The sequence below is a fragment of the Desmodus rotundus genome, chromosome 1 (assembly GCF_022682495.2).
Source record: "Desmodus rotundus isolate HL8 chromosome 1, HLdesRot8A.1, whole genome shotgun sequence".
Classification (NCBI taxonomy): domain Eukaryota; kingdom Metazoa; phylum Chordata; class Mammalia; order Chiroptera; family Phyllostomidae; genus Desmodus; species Desmodus rotundus.
Genome location: NC_071387.1, coordinates 137,777,155 through 137,798,989, shown reverse-complemented (window position 1 = coordinate 137,798,989; position 21,835 = coordinate 137,777,155). Strand labels below are relative to the sequence as shown.

Below are 21,835 nucleotides of genomic sequence, written 5' to 3'. Positions count from 1 at the left end.
CACTACATACACAAATACAAATTCTAGATGGATTGTAGAACTAAATGTGAATGATAAAACAATAAAGCTTTTCAGAATAAGGCATAGGAAAAGATCTTCATAGCCTTAGAAAAGACAAAGATTTTTAAAATAGGGCATAAATCATATAACCCTAAAGAAAAATAAATAGTTTTACATTAAAATTAAGAATTCCTGCTCATTAAATGTCAGCATAAAGAGTGAAAGTGCAAACAAGAATACATTTTTATAGAAATAATCTACAAAGGATTTATGTGCAAATATATAAAAATATTTGACAATAATAAAAAGGTAAATAATCCAGTAAAAATGGACAAAAGACTTCAACAGGCATTCTATAAAAGGTGCTGTCAACTGGCCAGTATTCATATGAAAATGTGCTCACCTTCAGTGGTTTTCAGAGAAATGCCACACTGTAATACTATTATTGCCCATTCACCAGAATGGCTAAGATGAAAAAGAGAGATAGATGTTGGCATGAATGAGCTATTGGCATTTTTTCTACTACTGGTGAGAGTGAAAATTGGTTTACCATTTTATAAATCTGTTTGGCAGCATCATAAAAATCTGAATACATACATATCCCCTAACCCAGAAATTTCACTCCTGATCACATACCTGACATAAGTTCCTCCCTTCAGAATATGCCCAACAGAAATGCACATGCGCATACATTTTAAAAGAGCACAATGCACAACATCACAGTGAACAAATAAGCGTGGGGTACGCATATACATTTCTAGTCAGCAATGATAAGACCTGATCTATTGTTATATACAAAAACATGGGTGAATTTTTCAAGCATGATGTCAAATGAAAGAAGCCATAATATATGGATACTTTGAGGCCCGTATTTTATAAAATTCTGTAAGCGCATGAAAGAGCCTGTGGATCTTTTGGTAGTGTTCAGTATTTGACCCGGTGGTGGTTACATATGTTATGTTCACTTTGAAAATTCATCAATATGTACAGTTGTGATTTGTGTACTTTTTGCTACAACAATAAAAATATTTATTAAGATAAAAATTGATTGAAAGTTCTGCACATTGCAGTTAAATTTGCAACTGTTTTGTTTCCTTTTTGGGTGGTCTTTCAAGGACCCAGGTCTTTACTTGTTGAACCCCCAGTATCCAGTATTTTCTTATTGTTTAGGGCAGGGATTTCCACCTTTCTGATCTCCTGGCACACATAAATTAATTACTAAAATTCTGTGGCATACCAAAACTATATTTTTGCCAATCTGACAAAAAATAGGTATAATTTTTATTCATTCACACTTGATGGCTGTTGTTGTGTTGGCTGTTGTAGTTTTTTATTAAATTTGATAATCTAAGGGAAGAGAGGTCAGTGCCCCTGACTAAACAGTCAGGTATGGCATGTTTTAAAAATCCTTGCAGCTCACAGTGTGCCTTAGCATACTGATTGGAAATCGCTGGCCTAGGGTGATGAGCCTGACAGCCAGTGATTTTCTTACCTGAGTTGGGTTCTCAGTTTTCTGCTTAGAGATGCAGTTGGTTTTCCCAAACCTACAGTTGTCAAGTTCAAATTGAATACATCTAAGCTCTTCTTCTTGGTCAATCATGTGGCATGTAGGTGAGAAAAGGAATTTTGAGAATCCAACATTTTATATAGACTGCCATCTGATCCTCTATCTCACTCTGTTTTCATTGGTACCTACTGCCTATAACTTCTGTGAATCCGGGGTAAAATGTGGTTTGCTTCTTCTTGACTTCCTTACCAGTAGGCTTATTGCTTACCCTCTGAAGTCTCCTGATTCAGTTCCAATTCTCAGAATGTTTTTCATAAATGTTGCCCCTCTGTACATTTTTGTTTTCTAATAAATGAATTTGTCTGTAAATGTCTGCTTTTTAATGAGCATTCATATAATGTCTACTCTCTGACTAGATACTGTTCTAACCACTTAAATATTAACTCATTTAATTCTCTTAACAACCTTACGATGGAAGTATCATCATTTACAGATTCTCTTTAATAGCATGTCATACATTTACATTCAATTTTATTATTGTTCAGTTGTAACTATTTTTAAATCAATAAATATTTTAATATCTTTAATAGTGTTATAAGCTGTCTGCTTTGAGAAAGCTGAGTTAAAATACTACTTTGTTTATGGATTTGTAATTTTCTTGAAATCTGGGTAGTTAAATAATTCATTTTATCCAATGTCATGATCTATTTTCATGATACATATTTGTTCACTACTTTAGTTACAAACTTTGCTTTTTAAAAATATCAAACTCGATAAAGTGTTTTAGTAGTTTGATTTTCTTTATTTAGTATTATTGTGAATTTTAATTTAAGTAATTTTAACTTATTTGTATTTTTTATTAATTACCCTTCTACTTTTCTTTTTTTGTTCCTTACTATCTTTTCTGCTCTCAATGGTCTTATTTTTTTATTCATTACCCTTGTTTGGCTTAGGAAATTTTAACTCCCCACTGACAGCTCCATACTTTTCAGGAACATATGTGTGCATGTGCATATGTGTTCGGTCTAATTTTATCTTTTAAGAAACTGGCTATAATTAAAATTATTTTGCAAGCAACATGCTTTTTGGCTGCTCTTATAATTTTTGCTTTAATCTTGATGTTATGAATTTCCCTAGCTTATTTCCTTATGTGCAAGATGGATGGAATTATTTAATTTGTACTCCTCAGTAATTGAGGTATACTTTTATTCCCAGGACTAATATATTTTAAATCATGGAACAATCCTCATTCTCAGTTATAGTTTTTCAAATATTGTTTTTCTGGTATACTTGTCATTATATTTCTCACAACTGCTGTAAAACATTTTGTAGAACTTCTTATCCTTTCATCACTGTCTTTTAAAACAAAGTTTATTTTTTGAATTGTTTTATGTTTACAGGGAAAAAGTTGAAGATAACGCTCAAGTTTCTATATATGTGTACCTAGATTCCATTTTCTTAAGGGCTTACATTAGCATGATAGAATGGTTAGGGTTACTGGACCAATATCACTTTTTTTTAATTACATACTGGACAAATAACACAATGCCTTCTTCCAATTAATTAATTCACTATTTAGATGTCTCTAGTCTGGAATTTGAGTTTTATTTTTAACAGTTATAATTTTAAATATCTAGGTTTTTTATTTGTTCTTTTCTTAATCTACCTACTCTTATTTTTCATTATTTTCTCTTATTATTTTATTTTTTATTTATAGAAGTTGCACTGTCATTAACCTTTTTGAGCACTCCAAAATTATTTATAAGTGTGTCAGAAAATTCTATGAGATAAATTTAATCTGGTGGTAATAAGATTTTTGTTTGTTTTTACTTTATATTTCTCTTCCTATTTTCCTATTTAAATTACCATTTCTATATGTTTGGGCAACAGATTGCTATCTTCATCTCATTGATTATTTTCTAAACATATTTCTTCCTCTCTTCCTCCTCCTCTTTTTCTTTCTTATGCTTACCTCTTTGTAATTCCTTATACTTCATAGAAAAGAAAACTGCATCTCCTAATGGCTGTTCTGTGAGCCCTGCTTTGTTGTGAGATTGTTGATATCACACATGCATTCACTCAATCAATGGGTGACTTGGTCTAATTCTTGGTAATGAATCTCCATGTATGGAGATGCCTCTTGTCAATATAGGTATGCTTCTTGCTGTAAACCATCAATCCAGGCAGCTATCCAATAATAGCTCTCAATAAAACAATTCTCATCTTCTAGTTTGCATGGATTACGTTTGGGGTTTACCTTAGATATCATTACCACATAAGAGCAAAATTTAACAGCTCTGCCGTAAAGTCTATTAGGGTGATGGTTTCAGCCCCACTCACAAATTTGTATTAATTGTAAGGTTTAGGTTTGTTAGGTTGTTTATCATGGCTTTAAATTCTCTCTCTGTCTTTTTGTTTAAATCTATGTTTGCTATATGTTTAGAGCAGAGGGGATTGCATCGAAGTATGAATTTTCTGTACTATCTTTAGTTGATTATTTTTAATTGTGTTTTCTCTTCTCCATTTTTTTAGGACTTCTTTTAATTCCAGGAGCTGCACTTGGCCAACTTCTGGGAGGCGTCATTGTTTCCAAGTTACATATGTATTGTAAAGGCTATATGAGATTTGTAATGGTTACATCTGCCATATCACTTGTACTGGTTGTGTTTGCAATTTTTGTACACTGTAATCCCATACCAATTGCTGGAATCAATGAAGATTATGGCGGGTAAGTAGAATTTTGTATATTATATATTTACTTCCAAACTCAACAATGTATTTCTTAGTCAATTAATGATTATTTATCTAGTAACTTTTATATCTTTATCATTCTTGAAATTATTGAACATGTAAAAGAAATATACAGCATAGTCTCATCTTTCATATTAAGGATAGAAATATAATAATGATAGCTGCTATATGATTGCTTATGCATTCACAAAGTGCTAAAGAAAAAAACACATTGAAATGATTAGAACCTAGAAGTAGAATTCTGTACTGAAAGTGGGTAGCAACGTGGAAACAGTACTGTCTGTACAAAGCGAGTCTTACTCTGTGTTCCTGAACTGGTATGTCCGCCTTCTTAAAGACATCAAAGCATGGAACTGAAGTACCTGTGAAAATATGCACGAGTCATGTCTCCTTTAAGCCAAAAATGCAAAACTCAAAGAACTGGGCAGAGATTGACATTAAATACAGGGGCACAGAACTGGAATTGGAAACCAACAGACTGAGCAAGTCAAACAAGTAATGAAATTCCACTTCCAGCTACAATGGAGTAGCTTATGGCAGATCGGCACTCCCACTGAGAAAAACTAGAAAAGCTGAATAGAGTTTTAAAAGATTTGTTTTAAAGGCTGCTCAGATAACTAGGAATTTAAAAGCCAAAATCCTGAGAAAGGCACGCTTTTGAGAGGAGAAGCAACTTTCTGCAGTTTCTCCCTGCCCTGCCTGCCGGCCAACTGAGGATATTTGCTAATTCTGCACATTGGCAAGAAATTGAGAGTTTGGACAAAAGATTTGGGCAAAAAGCATCTAGTAAGATGACAAGAAACCAACATAAAATTTTGACAGACCTATGAGTTTAAAGAGAGAACAATTAGAGAATGGGGCAGGGCATAATACCAGAGAAAGAGGTAGGCAAATGAGATAACACTCTGTTGGGTTTTCACTGAATTAATACATTTGCTGAATTAGGAAGCTAAGAACCCGAAATCAAGCAGAATCTTGTGAAATCAGAGAAAATATTCAGCAGTATTGTGATGGCCTTTACATAAGAGGTTAATGTGCTGGGAGGTTCGAATATACTCGGGAGAGGAACTTGGGTGAACATATGTTCTCAATATATCTAAAAGGCTAAGACCTAGAGTGAGGGCCTTCCTAAAGTACTATTGCCCAGCCAGGAGTTAATCCTGTCTTTAGTTGGGTTGATGTAATCAGCCAGCACTATCTAGCAGCAGAAAGAGACACCCTGCCTTCTGAACAAAACATAATATACAGAGCTATAAATTGGCTTAGGCAAAGATTTGCATTAAAAAAAAAATTACTAGGCAAGCCAAGGTACATGGCCAAAAAACTATGGGACAAAACAGTCAATAGAATAGATTCACAGGGGATCCAGATATTGAATAGCATGGGTTTGAACTCATGGGTTGACTGACTGTATGTTTTTCTCAATAAACACACAGTCAGCTCTCTGTGTCCCTGGGTTTCACATCTGCAGATTCCCACCCATGAATGGAAAATAATATTTTTGACCCACAGTTGGGAATCCCCATATACAAAGGGTCAACTTAAGTTATACATAGATTTTCAACTGTGTGTGGGTTGGAGCCCCTAGCCACCCCACCCTGTGTTGTTCAAGAGTGAAGTGCATGTATGTGTATTAGGTATGTATATAGTTGCACTATATGTATCTATACCGGTCTATTTACCTATACTGCTGCCTGTTTTTGCATGGTCTGCAAGCTAAAGAGTGGTTTTAACATGAGTATGGGTTGTGAAAAACAATAAAGAAAGCGCTTCTAGTTTGTACTCTGATAAGCAAAGAGCATATAAATTGTTACTTCCCACAACAAGAAAAAAGTTGAACAAATTGCAGATTAATAATTCTTAGATTCTTCAGAGACTCGAGATCACAGGGCAAACTGCTGCCTCTAAAACTGGAGAGATAGGTAAATAGAGACAACTGCAGTTTACTGGGAGCAGAAGGGGTCAGTGCTAAACATTAAACAGTATTTGAATGTTTTTGGGTGTGGAGCTTGGACTCACTGGAGAGTTAATAACTCTTGGGCATGCAGTCTTAGGAAGAAACCCTCTCCATGTTAAGGGCTCTTACATTTAGGTGCCCTGACCAGGTTCTCACAAGAAGAAAAACCCTCCTGTGTTTTGGACAGGGGGAGAGGGAAAGTAACCATTTTGAAATATGCCCAAGAGAAGTCCGCTCCATGTGACAACACCCTGCTTTTTAAGGAAACTACCAGAGTTTCCTGTACCAAACTTTAGAACAGAGGGCAATTGGACAAGTGGATCTTTCTCTAACCCTCCTGTTGCACATGAGGGGAAGAAAAACAGAAAAGCTAAGCAAAACTTATGAAGGCCACAATCTAGAGACTCAGGCCCATGAAAACAACCTTGTAAAGTCTAAGATTTAATCATAAGATTATACATTATAGAATACTTCCTCCCTACAATACCACCACATCAACATATATCATATAATGACAGGTAATCACAACTACAAGAGCTACAAGACACACTCTGTTTCATAAAGGGTTTCTAAGGAAACCCAAAGACGATAGGGAAGCCAAAATGGGGATATCACAGGAAATTGAGGCTTCTGATACCTACAGTTACAACAAACTTAATCACAGCCTAATTCCTAGACAGGCAATCAAAAAACCTTACAAAAAAAGGCCTATTTACCTGATTGCTTATTACCTAATACACTCATTACAAGACATGCTAAGAGGCAAGAAAAAACAGAGGCTGAAAAGACAAAACAGGCATCAGCACCAAGTCAGGTAGGGCAGGTGTTTTGGAATGATGAGACTGTGAACATAACTATGATTAATATGCTAAGAGCTCTAATGGAAAAAGTAAGCAGAGAAATGGAAACTCTAAAAAAAATCAAAGTAAATTCTAGAAAGCAAGAACACGAAATACTATAACACGAATGGAGAGTTCCTTTCTTGGGCTCATTAGTAGACTGGACAGGATTGGGAAGATTACAGTGACTTTGAAGATATGTCAATAGAAACTTCTCAAGCTGAAAAAGAGAATAAAAGAACTTAAAAAACTGAAACAGAATATCCAAGAACAGTGCAGCAATTTCAAGGGTTTAACAAATGTGTAAAGGAAACACCAGAAGGAGAAGGAAAGAAAGGAACAGAAGCAATAAGTGAATAATGGCTGAGAATGTTCCAAAATTAATGACAGATACCAGGCCACAAATCCTGGAAGATTAGAAAACACCCAAAAATATAAATATCAAAATAACCTACACCTAGGCATATCATATTTAAACTGTAGAATCAAAAAACAGAGTCTTGAAAGAAGACAGAAGAAATAAAAACTTGCCTATAGACGGTCAAGGATAATTTACAACAGACTTTACAAATCATGCAAGCAAGAAGAAAGTGGAATAAAATTATTAAATGTTGGGGGGAAAATCCCCTCAACCTAGGATGCTGTATGCAATGAAACTATTCTTCAAAAATGAAGGAGAAATAAAAATATTCTCAGGCAAACAAAAAATAAGGGAATTGTCACCAGAAAACCTGCATGCAAGAAATGTTTTAAAAAGTTCTTCAGAAAAAAGAAAAATGATGTAAGTCAGAAATTTGGATCCACATAAAAAATAAAGAGCAAAGAAACAAAGAACATTAGAGATACATGAAGGTAAAATACAATCTTTTGTTATTCTTATTTGCAGTTGGTGTAATGGATAACTCTTTGTTCAAAAATAACAATAGCAATAAGGTGTTTAGTGATGATAGTTTATGGACAGTGAAATGAGCGACAGCCACCTTATGGAAGGGAGGGAGGAGTTGGGAATGCTCTAGAATACACTGAAGTACCCATAAGGTGGAATAGCGTTATTTGAAAATAGATTTAAGTTACTTGTAAATGTATAATAGGAACTCTAGAGAAACCAATCAACTATTTTTTAAGTATGATTGCTGTGCTAACAGAGGAAAAAAGATGGAATCCTATAAAATACTCCATTAAAACCCAACAAGGCAGAGAAAGAGGGAAAGATGAAAATATGAAAGAAAGAAAGAAAGAAAGAAAGAACGAAAGAAAGAAAGAACGAAAGAAAGAAAGAAAGAAAGAAAGAGAGAAAGAAAGAAAGAAAGAAAGGAAGGACAAACAATTTTATGACATATAATCGTGCATAATAGTTTTTTATAACCTTTATCTTTTGTTATCAGTCTCCTCGTTCATTTAATTTCTTTTGTGAACTTAATTTTTCTTGTTGACACTACTATAGATGTCCCCATTTCTCCATCCCCCCCTTTGCTCACATCCACCCATCTTCCCCCCCTTTTTTTTTCTTGGCAAGTCTAGTTAAAGATATGTGTATTTTGTATACCATTTCAGAAAACAGGCTTTAGTTTTATTGATCTTTTCTATTTTGTGAAATATAAGTCTATTTCATTCATATTCACTCTGATCTTTATTTCCTTCCTTCTACTAACTTCAGGCTTAGTTTGTTCTTCCTTTTCTAGTTCTTTGAGATAAAAAGTTCGTTTTTTTGTGTGAAATCTTTCTTCTTAATGTAAGCATTTATTGCTATGAACTTGTCTCTTAGAATTGCTTTTGCTGTATCCCATAGGTTTTGGTACATTATATTTCCATTTTTATTTATCTCAAGGTATTTTTTGAATTTTTTTTCTGTGACCCATTGGTTGTTCAGTAGCATGTTTAATTTTCACATATTTGTGAATTTTTTATTTTTCTTGTAATGAGTTAATTTCTAATTTCGTACCATTGTGGTTGGAAAAGGTGTTTGAATACGATTCCAATATTAAACTTATTAAGATTTGTTTTGTGGTCTAACATAATATCTATCCTGGAGACTGTTTCGTGTGCACTTAAGAAGAATATATATTTTGCTGTTGTTGGGAGAAATGTCTTATAAATGTTTGTTAAGTCCATCTAGTAAAACGTAGTTTAAGTTCAATAGTTTTTTAAATAGACTTCATAAATTTTTATGGATAATTTTATTCATTGCTGAAACTGGAATACTGAAGTTTTCTAATATTATTGTATTGCTATTTATTTATCTCTTAAGGTCTGTTAATATTTGCTTTATGTATTTAGGTGCCCCTGTGTGGACTGTATAAATATTTACAAATGTTATATTTTCTTGGTGGATTGATCCTTTTTCATTATAAAATTACCTTCCTTGTTTCTCATTACAGTCTTTGTCTTAAAGTCAATTTTGCCTGATAAATGTATAGCCACCTGAACTTTTCTTTTGGTTTCTGTCTTCAGGGAGCACTTTTTCCTCCTTTCACTTTCAATCTTTGTGTGTCCTTACACCGGAAGTGAATCCCTTGTATGCAGCACATAGATGGGTGCTGGTTTTGTAAAAATATATTCATATGTTCTATGTGTTTTGATTGGAGAATTCTGCCCATTTACATTTAAAGTAATTATTGATAGATATATACATATTGCCATTTCATTGTTTTCTGGCTATTTTGTAGTTCCTGTGTTCTTCCTCTCTTGCTCTTCCTTTGTGACTTATTTTCTTATTGGTAGAATTTGATTCCCTTCTTCTTATCCTTTCAGGGGTATCCAACCTTTTGGTGTCTCTGGGCCACACTGGAAGAAGAGTTGTCTTGGGCCACACGTTAGATACATTGAGATACATAATCACAAAAAATTCTCATAATGTTTCAAGTAAATTTATGATTTTGTGATGGGCCTCAGGTTGGACACCCCTGCTTATATATTTATTTAGGTTTTTGCTTTGTGGTTGCCATGAGGCTTACATACAATGTCTTATTTTTATATGAGTTTCTTTTTAAGTTGGTAACAAGTTAACTTTAAATACATACTAGAGCTCTACATTTTTACTCCCCCCCATTTTGTTTTTGATGTTACTTTACATATTTTACCTTGTAAAGTATAAACATTAACAAATGATTGTAATTCCATTTATTTTAATAACTATTTTAACTAGATGGACCTTATCCTTAACTATATTCTTACCTATAATTGTAATAACTAGATTAATTTTATTATTCAGCCAAGCCTGAGCTCTTGGATGCCCCTCAGACCTTTGTGATTGTGCAAGCCACCTTCTTTGTCTTAGAGGCTCCCAGCGGTAGAGAATGTACCAAGAACTGTCAGTGTCCCAAAGGAGAGTATTGCAGTCAACACCTAGGTGCAGGCTAATTGGAAGATGGACCCTTAGGCACTGAGAAGTACGTAGTTAGGACCCTCCTATGGAGAAACTGGGAGATGGGCTTTTTTGCCTGCTTCTTCTGTGCTGGGCCAAAGTGTATAGCTGTAGGGGTTGCTCCTGTGCTTTTTAATGGCTTCTTTGTTTCCCAGCCCTATGGGACTCATGAATGCAAGCCCCATTGGCTATCAGAGTCAGGCCTCTAAATGTCCATCCTTTGGGCAGCAGCTGCAGAAGCTGTGGGTACCTGTATGTGTGTAGGCTCCTCCCAGAGAGATAGTGATGATTTGGAGCAGGCTTAAGAGAGCAGGCAGAGATGGTGTCTAATGACTTTCTTGGTCTCAGGAGGATGGCAGGCAGCCCCTAGAAGCCTGCTAAATTAGGAGCCTTACTCCAAGGCAGTATCTTGCAAAGTATGCAAATAGGCCTCTTTCAGGGAAATTCTGAGAGATTGGCTATTTTTGCCTGTTACTTCCATGCTGAACTCTGGGGTATGTAGCTACAGTGAGTCCTGGAGAGACCGTTAGGAACTATTTCTTTACTATAGTCTTGTAGGTCTCCTGGACCCAAGGCCCATTGGCTTTCAGAACTTGGTGGTTAGGAGGCCCATTCCTTAGATGTGAGTCTTAGAAGTTGGTGTACTAGATGTGAGTTCCTAACCCTGTGCTGCTCAGGAAGGAAGTTGGGAGTTGGGAGCTCCTTCCCAATTATAGACACTGTGCTGGGGGTGGGGCTCACAGGGAGAGTGTGTCTCAGCTTTTCCTACACGTTTCAGTGTGGGCAATGTGGGTATTTTCTCATTTGCCCAATGTGAAGAGTCACGCAGCTAGTCCTGGATTTCTTTCGGAGGAAATTTCTCCATGTGTAGCTGTCCATGGGAGGAGGTGAGTTCAGGAGGCTCCCATGTCAACAATTTGGATCAGTATGAGGATAGTTTTTTCAGCAAATGGTGCTGAGGTAATGGAAAATTTACATGCAAAAAAAGAAAAGAAGGAAGGAAGAGTCTAGACACAGAATTTACACCTTTCACAAAAAAATTAACTAAAAATGGATCATGAACCTAAATATAAAACACAAAACTGTAAAACTTCTCCACAATAACATAGGATAAAATCTAAGTAACCTTGGATTTGGTGGTGACATTTTAAATATAACACCAAAAGATGATGTATGAAAGGAAAAGAAATATGTTTGACTTTATTAAAATTAAAAGCTTTCTCTGTGAAAGATACAGTTGATAGAATTAAAAGATAAGCCACAAGTTGGGAGAGTATACAAGTATATCTGATAGAGGACATATCCAAAATATTCAAAGAACTTTTAAATCTCATTAATTTACAAATAAATAACCCTACTGAGCATGGCCGAAAGGTCTGAACAGACACTTCACTAAAGAAGATATACAGATGGTGATAAGCATATGAAAATAGGCCCAGTATCATATGACATTAGGAGATTTCAAATTAAAACTATGAGATACCGTAACACTATCTATTAGAATGGCCAAAATTATAAAAACTGACAAAACCAAATGCTAGTGACTATGTAGAGCAACAAGTACTCTTATTTACTGCTATTGGAGATATAAAATGGTAAGTGACTTTGGCAGTTCCCTGCATAGCTAACCATAGTCTTGCTATTGGTCATCTACTCAAATGAGATAAAAGCGTATGTTCACACAAAACCCTGCTAACAAGTTTTTATAGCAGCTTCATTCATAATTGCTAAAAACTAGAAGCAGCCAACATACCCTTTAATAGGTGAATGGATAAACTATAGTATATTCATATATGGAATATTATACAGTGATGAAATGAGCCCTCAAGCCACAGAAAGACATGGAGGAACCTTAGAAATATATATTGATAAGTGAAAGAAGTCAGTATGAAGGCCTACCTAATGTATGATTCCAACTATATGACATGCTGGAAAAGGAAAAATTATTGGTTCATCAATTTTTAAAGAGATTTTACTTATTTAATTTTAGAGAATGGAAGGGAGGGAGAAAAAGTTGGCAAGAAACATCAACGTGTGGTTGTTTCTCTCATGCTCCCAAATGGGGAACCTGGCCTGCAACCCAGGCATGTGCCTTGACTGGGAATCGAACCAGTGTCCTTTTGGTTCACAGACCAGCACTCAATCCACTGAGCCACACCAGCCAGGGCTGGTTCATCAATTTTTAAAAAATGTACCAGAGTAAAGCAACATATTAATAATGGGTTAAATTGTGTGTAGGAGAAGTATATGGTAACTATATGCTCAATTATTCTGATCTAAAAAATGAAGTTTATTACTCATAAAAGGATGAAGAATATACAACAGACAGTATAAGGTTTGTAAAGCTTAAAATATTTACTATCTGGCCCTATACAGAAAAAATTCATTAATCCCTAGTCTGAACCTACTTATTTGAAGGCAGCAATTTCAGATTGGATAAAAAGATCAAACCCCAACTAAATTAAGTCTGCATGAAACCTACAACAAACAATGGCATATATGGCTTAAAAGTATAAAAGATAATAAAAGTTATGCCAACAGTAAACAAAAGAAAGCTAGAAGGAGTATATTAACAGCAGATTTCAGAACCAAGAAAATCACAAGGATGAAGAGACATTGCAAAATGTCAATTGGTCAATTTACCAAGAAGAACAAACAATTCTACTTAGGTATGCAGCTAACAACAGAGGATCAAACTATAAGAAAGAAAAACTAGTACAACTAGAAGGAGCAGAAGACAGATACAGAAATATGCTTGAAACTTGATCACTACCCTCTCAAGAGAGAATAAAGAAACACCAAATAACACAGCCAACCGACTTGAACTAATTTGTATCTATGGAACTCTCCAGTCAATAACAGCAGAATAGATATTCTTTCTGAGTACAAATGGAAAATTCAGCAAAACATACAGACAATATTTAAGAACATCAAACAAACCTTGAAAGTTTAAAAGAACTGAAACCATAGAGTGTGCTTTCTATCACACTGAAATCAAACTGCAGTCAATAATAAAAAGATAATGGGAAAGTCTAACATTAAAAAGTTAAGTAGAAATAGTGTTTAAAACCCAAATTATACATATAGAAATGAAAATTTGAATGTATGAGAAAATACTCTGAGATTATGGTAAATTATACATTGCAGAAGATTAGTGAATGTGAAATCAATAGAAATAAAAATCTTCTAAGAAGAAACAAAAAGATAGAAGAGAATTAATAAAAATGCACAAAGCATCAGTGAGTTGGACACCTTCAGGTGGCCAACAGAGATGTAGTTGGAGTTCCCCAAAAGGGGGTCTGCGGAAAGAAAATATCTAAAGAAATTATGTCCAAAATTTAAAAATTTCATATAAACTATAAATCTACAGTAAAAGAACATCAGCAAACCTTCACTATAAGAAACAAGAAGAATATTACACCATTGTTTATAATAATCAAGTTGCTCAAAATAAGTGCAAAGAGGAAAATCTTAAAAGCAGCAAGAGGTGAACAAAATAGTTTGTATACAGAGGGCCAAAGATAAGGCTAACATAGATTTTTACATCAGAAACAATATAGGTAAAAAGACAATTAAACAATACTTTTAAAGTACTGAAAAGAAGTCAACCTGTAAGTCTATATTGAGCCAGAATATTTACAAAAATGGAGAAATAATTTTAGACATAAATATCTACATGATATACATGATATTAAAGTGCTAAAGGAAGTCTTTCTGCTTGAAATAAAATAACACTGGGTGAAAATATGAACTACACAAAGCAAAGAAGAGCAAAGGAAATGATTACTGTATAGGTAAATATTTTTTCTTATTTAAATCTCTTTATGTAATTTTTAAAAACAGTTTAACATGTAATCTGAGTTTACATGAAGTGCTATAATATATGTTGGTACACGAAGTTAAAGATGTATAGAGTAAATTTTGAAGTAATCACTAAAATAAAAATGAATCAGAGCTGATAAGCCAACATGAGAGTTAAAATAGCATTTCACAAAAATATCTGTTTAATCTCAAATTAGCAGAAAATAGGAGAAAGGACAAAGAAGAGATAAAACAAAAAGAGGATAGATTCAAACCCAATCATATTGTTAATCACATTAAATATAAATGGTTGTAATATCTCAATAACCTCCAACTTGATTTTTCTTAATAATTAATGCAAGTAGTCCAAAATTAACCAGTGATGATACAAAAGATTTGAATAACACTGCCAACTGGACTAAATTAACATTTGTAGAACTTTTTCATCTAACACAGCAAAATACACATTCTTTTCAAGTGATGAAACACTTACCAAAGTAGATTGCATTCTGTAAAATGAGTCTCAATAAGTTGAAAGGATCAAATCATACAATAGAATTAAATTTCTGACCATGGTGAAATTAAATTAGAAATAAATCAATAAAAAGGAGATTTCTGGAAAAAACTTAAATATTTGGAAACTGAATAACACACTTCTAACTAACCTATGGATAAAAGAATTTTTTAAAAAGGGAATTGGACAGTATTTTGAAATGAATAAAAATGAAAACACATAATAAAATTTGTGGAATTCTGCTCAACTAGTATTTGTGGAATAATGTATAGCATTAAAAACCTGTATTAAAAAAAGAAAAATAGTGTTAAACCAATGATAGTTGCTTCTACCTTAAGAAACTGGAAACATTGATCCCACAGTAGAACAAATGAAATTGAGATTGGAACAGAAATCAATGAAGTAGAGATAAGAAAAACAATGGAAAAATTTTTAAAAAGTACAGGTGATATTTTGAGGAGATTGATAAAATTGCTAAACTTCTAGAGGGAGAAAATTAGTACTATCAGAGTTAGAAATCTGATGTGATATTAGTGTAGATTCTATCAGTATTTTTAATTTAATTTATTTATTATTAGAGGAAAAATGAGAGAGAGAGGGAGAGAAACGTCAGTGTGTGGTTGCCTCTCATGCACCCCCTACTGGGGACCTGGCCTGCAACCCAGGCATGTGCCCTGACTAGGAATTGAACCAGTGACCCTCTGGTTCGCAGGCTGGCACTCAATCCATTGTGCCACACCAGCCAGAGCTCTATCACTATTAAAAGTGTAAGGAAATAGCATGAACAACTTTATGTCTATAAATTTGAAAACTTCCATGAAATGGATAAATCCTTTGAAAGGTACAAACTCACTCAAAAAGTAATAGAGAATTTATATATTTAGGAAATAAATCAAATTTGTAGTTAAAAACTTTCTGACAAAACAAACCAAAAACAAGTACAGGCCTAAATGGCCTCCCTGGGAAATGGACAGAACATTTTAAAAATATCTGATTTTACAAAAATTCTTCAGGAAAATTGAAAAGGAATGGATAATTTCTAACTCATTCTACGAGACTTGTTTATCCTGATATCAAACTAGACAAAGACAGTGTAAAAAAAAAAAATAGACCTATATCTCTCATGATCATTAATTCAAAAATTCTTAACAAAATCTTAGTAAATTAAACCCAATAATATATTAAAAGGAAAATAAATTATGATCAAGCAAGATTTATCACAGAGATGCAAGGCTAGTTTAATATTTGAAAATCAATATAATCAACCATATCCATAAACTAAAAATGAAAATGTATATATAATCTCAATAAATGCCAAAAAAGCATTCGATAAATGCAATATTCATTCTTGATAATCTAGGAGACTAGGAATGGAAGAGAATCTATGAAAATATAAAACTAACATCACACTTAGTGATTATTATGTACTGAATGTTTGTTTTCCCTCCTCTCAGCAAATTCGTAGGTTGAAATCCTAATCCCCAATCAATAGTATTAGGAGGTGGCACCTATAAGAGATAATTAGGTTTAGATGAGGTCCTGTGGCTGGACCCCACAATGATGGGATTAGTGACCAAAGCCTTCCATCTGTTTATCCTGTGAGGACACACTGAGAAGTCGGTGGTCTTCAATGCAGGAAGAAAGCCCACACCAGACACTGAAGCTGTCTGTGCCTTGAGCTTGGTACAGACTTAGTACCAGACTAAGTACCAGACTAAGTTCTGGACTTAGCTTCCAGAACTGTGACAAATAATGCCTGTTGTTTAAGCCACCCAGTTGATTATATTTTGTTATAGCAAGCTGAGCAGACTGAAAAATGATGAACCACTGAATGACCAGGAATGCAATAGAAATGTTGGCTTTGGTGACTTCTATATTAACATTGTACTGGAGGCTCTAGCCATTACTGTAAGAAAAATAAATAAAAGGCATCCAGATAGAAAAAGTGGAAGTATACCTGAGTTATTTGACGACAACACAGTTATCTATATAGAAAACCAAAAAACCACTATATCTAATAAACTGAGTTTAGCAAGTTTGCAGGATATAAGATCAACATAAAAGAATCTATGGTATTTCTATTTATTATCTACAAATTAGCAGAAATTAATATTAAAAATAGTACTGTTAACAACAGTATCAAAAAATATTGTCAAAGAAAAGATCAATCAATATACAGGAACCTATAGTAATTCTAGGTACTACTTATAAACAACTAGAAATTTATAATAAAAATATGAGCATTCATATAAAGAAAAAGAAATACTTAATGATAAGTATGACAAAAGATGCTCAACACCTTTAGTCAGTAGGGAAATTCATATTAAAAATCACAATTTGAAATTACTACATCCCTGTTGGAATGTCTACAATTAAAAAGGCTGACCATACCAACTGTTGATGAGGATTGCAGAAAGCAACTGAAACTCACACACTGCTGGTGAAACGTAGAATAGTACAACCACTATGGAAAACTAAGTTTCTTAAAAAGTTACATGAACGCCTGCCAGATTATCCAAACGTTCTTCTCCTTAATCTTTACTCAAGAGTATGGATGCATATGGCCATACAAAGACTACAATGACCATATAAAGATCAGCTGCATGAAAGAAGCCAGACACGGAAGGGCGCATTTTGTATTATTCCATTTCCCTAAAAGCTATGAAATCCAAGCCAATGAATGGTGACAGAAAGTAGATCATCAGATGCCAGGGGGTGGAGGAATTACAAAGCAGCATGAGGAAACTTTTGGGGGTGATGATTATGTTTGTTAACATGATTGTGATGATAGTTTCACAAGTGTATACATATATCAAAATTGCAAATTATAAACTTTAAACATGTATAGTCTATTGTATATTCATTATACCTTAATAAAGCTGTTAAATTTTTAAATAATATTTAATGCACCTCATTGATATCTTGATTTGTACATTAATAAGTATACTACAATGACATTATAATTACATTCAATGTCTTTTTCTTTTTTATAGAACAGGGAAGTTGGGAGACCTGAAAGCTCCTTGCAATTCTGCTTGTAGATGCTCAACATTTTATTCTCCTGTGTGTGGAAGAGATAATATTGGATATTTTTCTCCTTGCTTTGCAGGTTGTACATATTCTAAAACAATAGATATTCACAAGGTAATTATTTTTAATTATGCTTCTTCCTTTCCAGTAAGATGTTGAAGCTGTAGATGATGTTTACATTATGGCAGCGATCCAAATAACTTAAAATTGAACACGTTATCTGTGTCTGTCCTTTGATATTTACATGGATCAGGTCTCATTTTAAAATCCCCCTATTTGCTCATTTGGGGGCCATTATCATCAGAATTCCTTTTTTCCCTGGGCTTTCTACCAACCTCCAGACGAATTTCCCTTTTTTTGTCATGTGAGCAGTTTACCACTCAGCTATTTTTTTGACTCCAGGTTAATTTTCTTGTTTCCAAAGTAGCCTAAATATGCTTTCAGCTAAATAATGGACTCTAACTGCAATTTCTCCCTTGTCAGGGAGAAATAGAGGCAGGGACTCAGACTTTAAAAATTCTATATTTCTCTCTCTTCTCGGGCTAGTTTTTGTGAAGGGGAGAGAGCAACAGAGACGAATATTTCCTGATCCATAGGCATCATCCCACTTCCCTTAGTTGGTAATAAAGTCCTGTGTTGGTTATGCACCTACATACCAATATTCTTTCCCCTGATATACACAGACTGTTTCACTACACGGTATTAGCACACCTGGCCAATTTCAGTTCCTTATAGTCATGTTTCAGTTGCCTACGCTTCAGTGATATATCTTTAGGTTTTCATTGACTATAATATAAAAAGGTTGCATATCCTTTAAAAAGTCTTTATTAAATGTTACAGTATATATTTAAAATGACATTTAAAATCTTTAAAATATGTTACTGGGGAAAGCATTAAATGTAATAGAAAAGCATAATGGACTCCTATATGCCAATTACCTCTTTTCAACAATGTATTAACTTACAGAAAATCTGATTTTATACTCCTGCTTACTTCCTCTCCTCTATTTTTGTTTGAAACGAGTAAATGATTATTAAATGCTCACATTGTCACCACAGTATAAAACAGAAATGTTTGGCCTTGGTGTTTTGAACCAATATGATATTTAAGAACTAAAACCGACAGCCACTATGTAGCTCCAACCTCTTTTTCTTTTAGGGGGAATTCCTTTTAGGGATTTTTGTTTCTATTTAATAAAAAATAGAAACAAAATAAGAAAATATTTGTAATTTTCTTCTATTTTTCTAAGAAATAATTCATAATGAAAGCAGTGAGAAAAATTAACGTAGTAATCAAACTGTGATAACTGTGATACTAAATAAAAATTAAAAGAAGAGTAAAAATTTTGACAATTTTTGTAAGATTTATTTGAGCCAAACTGACAACACATACTGGGGAGCAGGATCTCAAGTGCTCCCAGAATAAAATATTTTTGACAAAAAATAGGCATCTGAGAAACTACCCAGGACAGTTAGCCTTGATAGAAATAATGGCTCTGAGGGAAAACTGACGATAGCAGAAGCTATGACCAGTACAATTTGATATGCAACTGATTCATGGAGAAAATATGCATTCATTTGAAATGGGAAAGAGTCAATACCAATAAAGATCTTTTTTAACAAAATGAAAATTAAATAAAAAAAAGAAATACCATATACAAAAATGATCAAGTATCTAAATGGTTTAAATGGAATTCCCTCTGGAAAATATTTTTTTCAATGAAAATATGTAAACTTTGAAATAATTCTGATTAAATGTTCATTTTCAAAACATGATCAGGGTCAACATGAGTTTACACTTACACAAAAGTTTGCGAGAGGAGTGGTAGGAAATACCGTGTCTCTGAATAGTATTTCCTATAGAAAATCAGAACTTTACTGAAACTGAAAATAGATATATCCTCTTCATATCGATAATATTCCTGGGCAGGTTTGCTTCATTGAAACCCATATATATTCTTCTTGTCTACACCACCGAAGATCTTCAAATTTTCTTAGGTAGATGTAAGAGAAATCGTGGTGTTTTCTTCTTCATCTTCTCATTGGGACGAGTTCTGCTCAGCAGCTGACATAGCTCTCATGATTAGCTAACAAGGTGAGAGGGCTTCTTCCAAAGGCTGATCTGGCTCCAGCAGGAGCCGCATGCCAGTGATCTATAAAGGGGAGATCAGTCTCACACATACCGTTTAGGATTCCAGGGAGCCAGGTTTCAAGGTCACTTTCAGCTGAAACATTCTTAAAATATTTTACTTCTGTTACTTACCTCCTATCTTTGTGTTTTGTTACACATTTTACTCTTCATATATCTTAAATGATACTTAACTATTATTGTTCTTATTTTGTACAGTCAATATGCACTTATATTTGCCTACCCATTTCCTTGCATTCCATGCTTTCATTTCTTTCTTTTTGAAGAACCATATTTCACCTTTGTTTTTGAAAAAAAAACAAATAAAAACAAAAACAACTGTTTTCACGGGGTATGGAATTCTGTATTGGCATTTGCAAGATGCCATTATATTGTCTATGTCTCTGGCTGCTTTTAGGATTTTTCTCTTTGTTTTGATTTTCAGCAGGTTTCCTTTAATGTGCCTAGATATGATTTTTATTAAATTTATTTTGCTTGGGTTTCACAGAACATCTTTAGTCTGTGGATTTATGTCTATCTGTTGGAAAATACTCAGCTATTATTTCTCCTTCAATTCTCTTCTTTTTTGCAGGTTGCGTGTATTAGTTTACTATTGCTAGGTAACCAATATCACAACGTCATGTCTGTAAATCATACCCATTTATTAGCTCGCAGTTCTAAGGAAAGCAGTCCAGATACAGCATGAGAATCTCTTCTGCTCAGAGTCTCACAGGCTGAAATCAGTGTGTTGGATGAGCTGTGTTCCTTCTGGAGCCTCTGGGAAAGAATCTACTTACTAGCTTATTCCAGTTATTGGCCAATTCAGTTCCTTTGGGTTGCAAAAAAGTGAGGTCCCTGCTTACTTGCTAGCTGTCTGCTAGGTCTAATTTTAGCTCTTAAAGACACTCCCATTCTTTGCCATGTGACTTCCTCCATCTTCAAGGCTAGCAACAATCTCCTTTATCACAGGCTTGGAATCTCTGACTTCGGGGAAAAACTCAGTACCTTTTAAGGCTTACCTAACTAATTAGGTGAAGTTTACCCACTCTTTCTTAAAGTCAATTATGCCATAATGTAATTTGGTAAGGGGTATAAAATTCATCAGTTCACAGTCCTAAGAATTATGTAGGCTTTATATTATACAATGGGAGGGTGGAAATCTGAGGTGCCATTTTTGAATTCCACCACCACACACTACCAATAGACCTTTCCACTGTGTCTAATACTCCTCTGTCCTTTTCTCTGTTTTCCACCTCATTTCACCTGTTCAAATGTAAATATTTTTCATTGACTTGTCCTAGTCTCTATTCTGTAGCCTCTATTTGGTAATGTCTGCTCTGCTGTTAAATCTGTTAACTGAGGTTTGAAATTTACTTATTGTATTTTTCAGTTCTAACATATGAGTTTTTGTAGAATCCAAATCCTGTTGAAATTTCACATCATTTCAGATGTTTTACTCATTTTATCCTCCCTTTTTGAAAAATATTAATTACGGTTATTTTGAAGTTCTTGCTATTAAGTCCACTATCTAGATCCACTATGAGTCTACTTATATCTGTTCTTCTTTTAATTTTAAGCTAATTATTCTTGCTAATTTGTATGCCTAATAATATTATATTAAGTCCTGAACATTGTAGATGAAAAATATCTCCTACGATAATTATTATTTGGCTTCATGTGTTTTCAGGCTCTGTGGTTATGCGCATGAACAGCGACAGTCGTCACATCGCCTTGATGAGCTGTTCCTTTCATCTTTGTAAAACGTCCCTTTCCACCACTCTGTCTTTAAGTAGCACACTAAATTTTACATATTAAATAGTCAGTCTAGCTTTTTCTGACTGACAGTTTCCATGATGCATCTTATTTATCTCATTTTATTTTTCAAATATTCGTGTCTTTATGTTTAAAGTGCCTTTGTAGCCAGCATATAATGTGGTTTTTCTTT

The 21,835-nt window shown here is 34.0% G+C and overlaps 1 protein-coding gene across 1 annotated transcript in view; it reads left to right on the top strand.

Annotated features, from left to right (window-relative positions):
• Positions 1 to 21,835, top strand: part of SLCO6A1 (solute carrier organic anion transporter family member 6A1) — a 75,458-nt gene that overhangs the window by 29,216 nt on the left and 24,407 nt on the right. Inside the window, exons 8-9 of the mRNA XM_024563279.3 lie at positions 4,040 to 4,235; positions 17,727 to 17,877. Coding sequence (XP_024419047.2) covers positions 4,040 to 4,235; positions 17,727 to 17,877 — 347 coding nt within the window. The remainder of the gene's footprint in view (positions 1 to 4,039; positions 4,236 to 17,726; positions 17,878 to 21,835) is intronic.